This window comes from Trichoplusia ni, chromosome 3 (genome assembly GCF_003590095.1).
Source record: "Trichoplusia ni isolate ovarian cell line Hi5 chromosome 3, tn1, whole genome shotgun sequence".
In the NCBI taxonomy this organism is placed as follows: Eukaryota; Metazoa; Arthropoda; class Insecta; order Lepidoptera; family Noctuidae; genus Trichoplusia; species Trichoplusia ni.
The window spans coordinates 7,423,050-7,434,862 of NC_039480.1; the positions used below are offsets into that span (position 1 = coordinate 7,423,050).

General features: G+C 34.7%; 1 protein-coding gene across 1 annotated transcript; it reads right to left on the reverse strand.

The window, feature by feature from the left end:
• Positions 1–559: 559 nt before the first annotated feature.
• On the reverse strand, positions 560–6,247 carry LOC113491717 (odorant receptor 94a-like). Its single transcript, XM_026868841.1, has 2 exons — positions 4,624–6,247; positions 560–1,139 (listed from the first exon to the last, which is right to left on the reverse strand). Exons 1-2 carry the CDS (start codon positions 5,611–5,613, stop codon positions 933–935), a joined length of 1,197 nt encoding a protein of 398 aa, XP_026724642.1. The 5' UTR covers positions 5,614–6,247; the 3' UTR covers positions 560–932.
• Between the last annotated feature and the right edge of the window lie 5,566 nt (positions 6,248–11,813).

Genomic DNA, 11,813 nt, shown 5'->3' on the forward strand with positions numbered 1-11,813 from the left:
GTTTTGGAAGGTCTGTTTAAATGTGGGCCCCGGTTATCTTTTGTTGATCTTTTCCAGTAGTGTCAGAAATTATAACAATCAATCTTGTTGTTGAACCAAACCGAAGTTGTCGTGTTACCCTGGTAACTTCACGTGAACACAGATGCTGAGCTGTATTCGGCTAGATTTTAAATAATTTTATAAATATTTCGATGATCATATGCCTTCACACTGAACCCTTATTATAATTTGAGCTTTAAGGTTGTAAAACATAATAAAAAATCGGGTTTTCCTCTTCTTAAATCTGGAAAGAGGTAAAACTTTTTGTGATTGTTTGCAATTTGTAGATAACCGATCGGCCCAACCGATCATACCGACAATTAGAGTTTTAATTATTCTTTTTATAGATTAAGTAGTTACTTCGAGAGAAAAAAAATACTTACCTAATGCATTTTTATTTAATCTTTATTGAAGATTAAAAATATGGTTTAATTCATGTTTGTTTTTGCAGCCGTCAAGTTACGATTACATTTGCGTTTTGTTTTTTAAAGGTGTTACAAAACCAAGATTATTCATTATGTTTACGACCATTATGGCTGTCATCGATGTTTAATTACTACACAAAAGTGAATAAAACAAAAAAGGGGTTTATTATAGTTCTAAAATTTATTCATCGTGAATGTGTGTGTTTTTGTAACAGGAATTATGTGCGAAAAAAAGCTTTTAAGGTAGATAATAGAGAACATGAAAGAGATAAAAATATGAGAGAGAAAAGAAGAAGAATAGACGAGATAAAATGATATATTAGTATCTTAATGCTGAAGTTTTAGAGCAGGACTATTTGTTGTGAAAGCAAGATATGATTCCACAACGCCTTACGTCAGCAGCCGAGTGAACAAACAATCAGTAAAATATGTGCCAATATATAAAAAAAAGTTTTTTCTTCTGCGTATCTAAGCTGTTATAAGAGTAAAGAAAGAGTAAGATGTTTGCAGGATTGATTTGAAGAGCTCCATGTTGAACACAACCAGCCCCATGCCGGTAACGATCAGTTGCTTTTGTGCTCTTGCAATCATGAATATAAGAAGCTTAGTCGCTACTGGGTCTGCCCAGGATTCCCATTTAACTAAGTAAAGGTCGTCTGGAATTTCTTCACTGATCTGAAATAAGAAGCAAACCTCAGAAATATTATGCTTGAGTCTAACTCTACATGACTCTACGTTTTGGTAGCCAGATAGCGCTTCCTATGGCGTAGTTCCCGGTTTCCATCGTTTAGCCTCCGGAAGTGATTGGATTTTATTTATACGTTTAGTCCAGGCTTCAGAATCTTTATTCTATTTCGTTGTTTTTACTTGTTTATTGAGTGTTAAGCGAAAATGCTTGAAATGTTTCGCATTCCATGCGAATGACACATAAACTTCATATTTCGACCTGAAAACGCGTTTTCTCCCTGAAGTTATGATTTAAATGTATTTAACAATTGCTAGCCTGTCGAAACTTGAAAAGTATAAAAGAAATGCGGTATTTCAAAAAGTATTTCAAAATAATTGCCTTGAAGTAAATCAAGTTTTAAAGTTTCGGTAATTGTATATTATATCACGAATTTCTCAAGACAATGACGCTGACGACCGGTTGTGTGCCGCCTTGACAGACAAGCACCTTGATAGTAGATACGATAGTACGCTGACGTAGAAAGAACTAGAGGTCGGGCGGTCCAGAGGTATATGGACCGGATTTTTGTAACAAGGCTGCAGGTTCAAATTCTGGTACGTGCCATAATGACCTCTTCAATGTCTTTATCAGGTCTATATCTAATCAGGTCAATATGGTCTCACATATAGGCGTAAGCTTGCTAATATGACTATTCTTTCCTCAACAAAATTTCTATCGGATATATAAAAGGTTGATCTAGCTTACCACATAGGCAGGTACATTGACTTATATAAGGTAACCTAATCTACTAACCTAAGCGAGAACGATTGAGTATATATTCGTATTGCACATGCACAGACTAAAAACTTCTGATGCCATCCTTGTTTAAGCCCAAGACACGACATCAACAAGAACGGAAAAATAAGATGCTCCATCCGGCTACATGGGTACCAACCTCTAATTTAAACAATATGGTAAAATGAGAGCATCTTAATATTATAATTATGGTATCAAAATCACCATTTCGTGTTATGATCATAAAATCAGTGTTCTAAAACCATGGCTTTATTATTTCGGCTAGGTTTAATATACATAAAAATACACTTTTTCTGTAGTTACATTAGTGTTTTTGTTTTGCGACATTACGCACACAAAACAGTAACACTTTCATATCGGAAATAGAAGTAATTTGAATATTTCTAAATCATTAGGTCAAGTACGCATGTTTAGTAACGTATCTATTATTTTAAGGATTTCCGTTTATATGTACTTGCCTTCGGGCAATATCAGCCTACGTAGGTACGAGTTATGAAAATAAATCTTATATCTAACTGCCGTCATGGCAAGTAGATGTATAAGACATAAACCACCAGAAGTAAGTATTTTGATCGATTCTTTTCAGTAAGAAATTTGGTAGGAGTTAAACATCATTTATGATTATTAAATGATGTTGTTTAATGTTGAATCAGTCTCATGATAGTTGGGTGATTCTCCGGAAAAAATACACTAGTTAAGGTCATATCATTATCCTCACCAACTGGTTCACTTCACTATGATGCTTAAAATGTTTTAATTCTTACTTCATCTAATAATAGCCCTAGTACTTTATGAGCTTAGGTAAAATAATATTAAATCAAGCAATCTGCAATATGAAAATGTGGTGAGGATAATGATGTTCTTAATTTGTGTTACATTTTCCCGGAAAATCACCCAGTTACTTTAAAAATAATTTATGATTACGATTCACTGAAGAAAATATACGTGTGTGTGACGTTTTATGGGGAATTCTCTATCGAATCAAAACTATGTTCAAGCAGGTGTATTAAGGGCAATCAGTTAGGAATTACCGAGCAATTTATTAGTATTAAATCACCACCTACGACTAACACCTTACAATCTATGCTCATTACTTTTCAGTACTTATGTTCGCATTAAAAACATGTACTTTACTTTTCTACGAACTTAAGAGTGAGAAATTATTAAGTAGCTTCAATTTTTTCTCCTTCAATAGATCGGTCACTGCAGAAAATAAGTCTCTTTTGGCAGTCTACGAAAATTTAAAGATAACATCCCAGTTTATTGATAGCTTGGTTGTAATTCCAAACACGAACAGTCTATGCATCAAGAGTACATTGGATGTTCTTATACTTTTTTCTTGTACTTCAACTAATTTCGTGGACATTCATATGCAGATGCAGCGCTCTTACAAACTTTCAAAGAGTCTAAAAATATATAAATACACATAAAATATTATAGTCACAACTAAGGGTTAAGTGCAAGATGATGTTAAGCGTTCCAAGTAGGTTTTTAACAAGCTTCTTCGAATATAATTTTAATGTATGAATGTTTAACAATTACGTAAATAGATTGCTATCGGTACGCTTTTTATTTAAGTTATTTCCCACTGCTGGTGATACGGTTTCCACCAATTCATCACTGAATAATTGTCCATCGTGATGTTTGCGATGATAATTGAGGTAGAAACATAACAATTTCCGAAAAATATACACGAAATCTGACTCGGTGGACTAATATTTTAAAAGAAGTTGCGTCGAGTGGTCTCCTTACGGAAACTAACTGAGAAACAGTCGTCATCATATTATTTGCCGTACCGTGAGCTCAGATGATTGGTGGAGTAGCATAGGTGTTATGTAAAAACATGACAACGGCGATTAAAGCATAATAATATAAATAAATGGTGTTTTAAATGGATGAACTTTGGCAGATTTAAAGATTTTTTATCATAGCTCAATATTAGAATATTTAAATTACTATTATAAAGCCTTTCTAATATACTGAATTTACATTTGCGTTACTCATCATAAAAGTCAGCTTAAGATGTTTAAATAACGGCCAACTATATCGCAATTTTCATATTTCTATATTAGAAAGATATTGTAGATATTAATAAGTTGAATCCTTACAGGTGTTAGCCATTATATCTCTAAATCAACCATAGAAAGTGTGAAACTAGTTTTTTGTTAAATGTGTCTCGTATTATAATTATAACTAATATTACGAATACAAATATGAGTTTGTTTGATGCGATTATTAGTTTTTAATGCAGAACAACTGAATCCCATTCAGTAATGTCTAAGTTAGACAGGCTTTGCCATTGCAGGCTTGTTTTAGGTTGACAACTACTTGACCAATTCTGTGATTTCGACTACCTGTATCATAAATGTCTTAAACATGAAGGTACAAAAGCTGACTTCTTACAACTTCCGCCTTATATGTAAAGGATATGAGGAATGAATTGATCCTTCAAGTTCCATGCAAAGAGTTTGAAACCTGAAAGTCATTTTGAACCCTCTTTGAATTACTTCAACTGTGATTTGTACCTACTTGCCTTGGGTCTGTAAATAGCTTACATTACGGTAGTCTGCGATTTGGACACCGACTGTACGGAACTGAGAATTATTTTTTGAGGTCTTATTCGGTTCCGGAAAAAAAAACAGTGCAGGAATCATAAAAATAAATCTAATATCTTACCGCCGTCAAGTTGCTTGCGTAGTGACATGGCAAGTAGATGTGAAGTACTCCAACCACTCCGAACGATGTGTATTTTGGATCAATTCTTTGAAGTAGATAAATTTGGTACAAGTTAAACGATATCATAAAGGACGTCAATAGAAATACAGCGAACAGCCAAGGGCCGTACACATTTTGCAGCTGAACGTAAAAATCCAACGCATCCTGGTGATCTTTAATCGCTTCATACATTCTCGTTCTCAATTCTTGACGGCTCTTTGAGTGTTTAAAAGCGTTGTCCATTTTAAGGACCATCAGTTTTAACTTGAGTCGCAGATGAGTTGTCGCTATACAGAACGAACCGTCGAATCCGCAGTAGTTGGGTACCAGAACAACACATTGCACGCAATTGTACGCAAACATGCATTGAAAGAAGGGCGTTTCGCTCTGGATGTCTTCCACAAAGAGCAGCTCCATGTCGTGCACCATGCGCCTCTCATAGTCGTCCGTCTGAATACTCTCTATGCTCATCAAGCATCCAGCATATATAGGAAACAAAGCGCTCATGATCGTCGGTATAAGCAACCAGGAAATCTCACCAACTTTTGCGATTTTGATATGCTCATCGTATAGTTTTTGGTATTCTTCCTCTAAATCATTGGCTACCAGAAGATCCTCTGATATTTTGTCCAGCAACGGCGCAAACTTGCTCGTAGCGTAAATTACGTAATATGTTTTTATGAAGAAAAGTACGAGAACAACAGCCAATGTCATGTTTCTAGCAAAGTTGTAGATGTCCAAAGTGTAGAGGCATTTGAAGGTGTAGGTGATGAACCAAAACAACTGACCGCCGCAGAAAGTGACGATCAGAGTGATCGTGATGCATCTCTTGAGAGCTGTGGTTCTGTTTGGGTAGAGGAAAGCAAAGGCGAGAGAGAAAGCGCACAGCTTGAAGGTTTCATTAAAACCCTTGTATTTTTTCTCCTCATTGACGTTAATTTTCAGCTCCATTTCTATGTCCCGCGGCTTCAAGGCACAAGGCGCAGTAATGTGTGACGTTTATAAGAAATTCTTCAGTGAATTAAAATTACTTGCACGCCGGCTTATTAAGGGCAATCAGTTATGAATTACGGAGTAATTTATTGGTGTTAAATCACCACCTATGCGTAACACCTTACAATCTAGGCTCACTTGTTTTCAGTACTTATAACATATTTTTCTATGAACTTCCCACAACAATTAGGTGCTGATTAAATAGCTTCACTTTTATTTTCTTGTTAAAGAGAACGTAGGTATGTTTGTGTATATACACGAAAATAAAAAGCGGACAGTTCATATCCTCGCAGACATGAAATACGTTACTATTATACTAAAAGATAACTTAATGTTTAATTAGATAAAAAGAAACCACGACACAACTACCATTATCATGTTTTATAACTAATGTCGTGAAATAGAATGAATTACAATCATTCAAATATGTTCTTCCAAACTTTCAACAACAAAAAAGGTTTAATAAACATTAAATATTAAAGTCACAACAAGGGTCAAGTTCATGATGATGCTTAGCATTTCAAGTAGCAACGTACTTCTTTCTTACCAACTATGATGTGATATAACATAATGAGGGTACATCTTTACTGAATGTTCAACAATTACGTAAAACGATTGTTATCAGTCTCGCTTTTTCTTAAAGACTTTGTGTGGAGACCCGTCTTGTCAACAAAACCTTGGCGACGATGTCAAAATGTGATTCTAACATTAGTTGTTGATAAAAAGATTTGCTGTGACATCTCTTTAAAGTTATAGTTTGAGAAGCGGACTCGTTTGAGATGTAAAATTTACAGAAGTGGTTTCTTAACAGAGACTAAGTGAGAAATAAACGTTCTCTGCATTCGTGATCTTAGGCTACTATGAGATTTTAATTATGTAAAATGAAGGTCATAATTCAAAATTTCAGATTCCTTTAAAATTTAAAGCACAATGATAAGCTTTAATGTTTATGGTACAAAGGATGTGTCGGCGGCTCGGGTGTCAGAATATCCTAAATCGGGATAGGGTATTCAATTATATACATATTCAAGCCTCATTGTCGTTTATTCCTAGCCGAATCTGTACATATTTCCAATAACGCCCGCCCGTCACCACTCGCGAAGCGCGCTGGAAAGAAGTAACTATGCAACAAACACCCCAGCCCTGTTCTATCCAATAATAACACATTATAACACAGCTACTTAATACATTGCAGTAATCCGAATAGTCACGATATTATCAATAATTACTCTTTTTAATATTACACTATTAGTCTCATCACATCTTAAATCTTTCTATCTCAAAGGTTACTATTTAGGACTATTTATCACGAATGAGGTTTTATTTAAGATTCAGCAGTTTATGCTCATAAATATCTCCGACAAATACTTATTTTTTTAAATAAAATAAAATAATAATAAATGTTAGCCTCGTGTCATATTTCGTACTGAAAAACTTCAAAATGTAAGGCTGTCCAAATTAGGCTCGTGAAGGATTTGAACCTCCGACCTCCGATGCTCAGTAAACCTGGATATCGGCGCTCTCGCCCTCTGAGCTAACGAGACCTGTGAGAGGAAATTTAAATTTATCGACCAGTACACTCCAATTTCGTAACCACCATTTGAAAATCGACCTTAAATGCTGAGTAATAAAGCTGCTATTCAAATCATGACAGAGTCCGTGATCGGCCAGAGTCGCACTGAGCATGCGCGAGCGATCTCGTGGCACTGGCTCAGGCAGTTGAAGGTGCCCGGGGTGTTTTTAGTCGGCGGGAGTCCGACGTATCGGTTGAAGTCATTATAGTTTCAACCCGGGGAAAAAAGAGTAGTAGCTATGCTAGTAGGTAGGTAATACATGTTCAATAAATTTAAGAACAAAAATCTTATAACAATACGGAAAGACTGTAATTATTATTGTTTTTTACGCAAAAAAATCAACCGCCTTCAAAAAACAGATTGAAAAGAATTAACGATTTTTTACTATATAGTATACACCTCTATTTCAAACTTATACTTTTTAATTCGGTGCCAAGCCAATTTCTTCTGAATGTAACAAATACTTTTCTGAAAACCGCATCCTAATTGCTTCAGCCAAACGCGAGATAATCGCGGAAAAATATACATACAAACAATCGAACTGAGATCCTCCTTTTTTGAAGTCGCTTTATTATGTTAACGATTATTATTATGGTTTTAAGTACTACAATATACTACTTATTTATTTTTTGACTTGAATACACAAACTTAGCAGTAAAAATTGAATGATAGCTATTGGTTGCGGCTAAACTGGATGTAAACTTTATCGCCCTGCTCTAAATAAAATTCAGTTTAAGACTATGCCAAAATTAAGTTTAAAGTTAAACGTCAAATAGTTTCATGGATTTAAGAAATTAATAAATTAGACTGTTAGGGCTAGCTAGCTATGTCTCATGATTAAATGGAAAAACGATTTATTATGATAAAATCTTCTGCGATTACGACGTATCCTAATATTACAAATGCGAATGTGTTTGATATTATAACCTGCTATTTCAGCACAGTAAAAATTAGGAACACGAAAAATTTGTTTATTATACGTAACCACTAAAAGCAAAATTATCAAAGCTATTTCGTAAATTCAATAATGTCTGTATAATTAGTAGATTGAAGTGTTTTAATGGTAACTTACTGTAATGTGTTATTGAGTGTAGAGGCAGTGCGGCAGTGGACACGGAAATGGAGGCTGTAATTACATTGACAGCTACCTTCAGTGGTCAATTGTTTGGAGCCGGTGAAAATGTGTAATTAATCTGAGTAAGACTCTAAAGCGTTTCTAATGCTCCATTTCTATTGATTTGGCCAATCGTCAATTTGGAGTGATAGAAAACTCGTAAGTAATTCTATGTCATGTGCAATAATTTTATTCAATAAAACAGAGCTTCATCATTTTTATTTTACTGTAAAATAATAATAATGTTAAATTAACAAGTTATTCCATGTAGACCACACTGTGCGCTTTACTTTTTAGATACGTCATTGAGACACTGGACTTGGTTAATAAAATTGTCATACTCTGATTCATGCACTGACCGAATCACGTAAAGTCCATTTAGGTATAGTTTGACGGAAGTTGATTGGTCAAATGACTTTGATTCGTTTTTAACAATTTGTTTTAGAATGTATCATTCATCTACTTTCGTTACCTATTGTTACGACCCTGAAAAGCTTGGAATTTGACGAAATATGACTCATATAATCAGTAAATGGTTAAATTTTCGGATACAGCTACTTGTTAATCTATTTCTTACACCAAACTTATCGCAATATTTATTGTTATATTATTTAATTTTGTTAAAATATTTTTTCGATAAGTTTGCTAAAGTCTTGAACGCAGAATTCGAGACTTCACAGAGCAAGGTATTCTTTGCTTTTCGTGTGAATGTTAGCTAGTCGGAACGTTTCGTCGCGCATTTCTTCCGACTCAAGAAGAGGTGATGTTTGTCTGATTAATATTAGTAACGTAATGAGTGTTTTATTCTTACATTACACTGTAACTTTTTTCTGAACTACAATATTTACCCTTGTAAAAAGATTACATTTATTAAAAACTTCTTCAAAGTATTGCACAACGAAATACAATACTTCTAGAGTTTATTAGATGATATTCGAAACAAAAACCTTACATGCAATCAATGAAAACCGGCGATACAGCCAACACCCAACTATTTCCCGTTCGTATCAAGGTACTGATATAATAATGCAATAATTATAAGCAATACGTTCGACGTGCGAAATCCTGCTTGCATATTCTGCTTCAGACCCGAGTTGCCCGCCTGAACGTAATATTTACATAATTAAATTAACTGGCTATTGACTGATAAGCCATTTGATTACTTAATCCTGTTTTTTACATAAAATGTAGTGTTTCATGATGTGTATCTAACTGACTTGTGTGGAACTCGTTTGAATTGTTTGAAAAGCTGTGCGGTTCCTGTATTAAAACTTTGTCATGACTTTTGTTTTTGGTTGCTGTTATGAGAGTAGGTCATTTAACAAAATCTATATGGAGTCGACGAAACGGGAACTTTTTCGCTATTATAGATTTTCATAATTGTTTCGACGATTTCATAACAATTTTATTTTGAAATTTAGAGTAGCTTTAAATGAGTTAAAAAATTGCAACTTTTGTTAAAACAAATTATAAGGATTTTGAAAGAAATGTTTCTTGCACAATATTATTTAATTTTCAGTATTTTACAAGTGTATAACGTTGCAATGTGACGTCACAACTGACGGGCTTCCTCTAAGTTGCAAAACGGAGGAGTTCGGCGGAACGCGGCGCACGCGAGCTCGCGTGCGGCCATCGATATCTACTCTGTGGCTCAATGGCTCAATTGTACTACCTTATGCAATATCTGATAGTGTGAGATACTGTATGGGAGGCGCATGTATCAAAGTCATGGATAACATCAGGTTTCGAAAACGGTCCAGCCACTATGAGCTCTTGAACCAGGACTGCTGTCAATGTAAAAGCGAGACGGCACACTAAGCCACGTATATTGGCTTCTCGCTTTTACATTGACAGTTTTAAGTTCTTATATTCGACACAGAACAATCTTCTATTATTATATTTATTCATGCCAATTTCATCGGGCTGTGATTAAGTTATTATTTCTTATATTTAAATAATTTTCGCACGACTTAATAGCTACTAAATTTGCCTGAACAAAGTACAGCAACGGATTACAAAAAGCTGTTTCACCTTCATTTGTAATCACTTAATTAGGTACTGAAAAACGTTAAGGAAAACTGTATACAAATACCTAGTGAATTAAACAATCAAACGTGCTCACACATTTACAGGTTGTTATCAACTTGTCCTTGACATAGGATCTCTAATTTAAATGAAGCATGGGGTTATATCGGTCTTAGACCGCTTATAGTTATTAATATTTCGAGTTTTTTTTAATCATTTATTCATATGAACACAAGCAGATCAAATAACACTTAACATCGCCAAACTTGAGAGAGTCAACACAGAATTAAAAACTTGGATAGGACACGTAATATGTACATATATATAATGCATATGCGTAGATTCGTAGAAGAACAATTTAGCACGTAGGCAAGAAATTAAGAAAGAGAAAATTTTCTTTATCGAATGAACCAACTGAATCAAAATGAAGATCATCTCGCAGGTGTTTAAATGAATTGCTATCCTAATGAAAAGCAGAAATATTAATAGGCAACTCGTTCCACAATTGTCGAAAAATAACTTATCTATGACGAAGTCAAAGTCGAAAGAGGAATGCAACATTGTTTGAACTCCTAGGTTCAAATCCGTGAGTCAGACAGTCTAACCAAAGCGCAAGAGTGTGTGGGCGTGTAGCCAACCCGATTAATTATAGACTGATAATGTTCGTAGGTTGTATCAAAAGGAACCATTTCAATTTATTGTTCTCCGAAGGTCTAACATTAGTGTTGGCGTTATTACAGGTGCGGTGTTACGTTTTGGATGATTAAAAACAGTAATTAATGTCGTATAGAGTCATGCCCGATATGTTCATTGATAGAATGCGATGAATTATATGTATGTAGCCAGTGTTACAAGGTTGGACCACGTCATATAATCATGTATCATTCGATTTCAATTGGTATACAGGATCTGTGAAACTGTGCAGTATTATTACAGGTCATTATTGCTTTAAGTAAGGCACAAAATAAACTTCTTCGACTTGATTTGATAAGAACCTTGTTGTTGGGAGGTAAGTGATCATTTGAGGTGCTAATTTGTACTTAGAATCGCAAGCCGTACCAAGCCAGTATGTATAGCATGAAATTTTTAATGAAGATTATCGTTTTGCCAAGACTAAAATTGGAAAGTCAGGTAGGGACGGAGCACTTACCTTTAATACAGGGATTTTCAGTTATTTTTTTGGCAAAATGGGGAAAACAAATGACGTCAAATTCATTATTTTCATTAATTCATCGGTCATAGTAAAGGGTCGGTCATGTTAAATTTTCAATAACATGCTCTGAAATCACAAATAGTGCTGGAATTTCTCGCCAATATCCAGTTTCGTACACGTGACTGGAAGCGTAACCTCAGCACAACATGTTAGTGCAGTCGACATATCGATAGTCGATAACCGGTCAAGTTGTCCACAATGCAGGCATAACAGCCTCAAGGTAAGGTCTGAT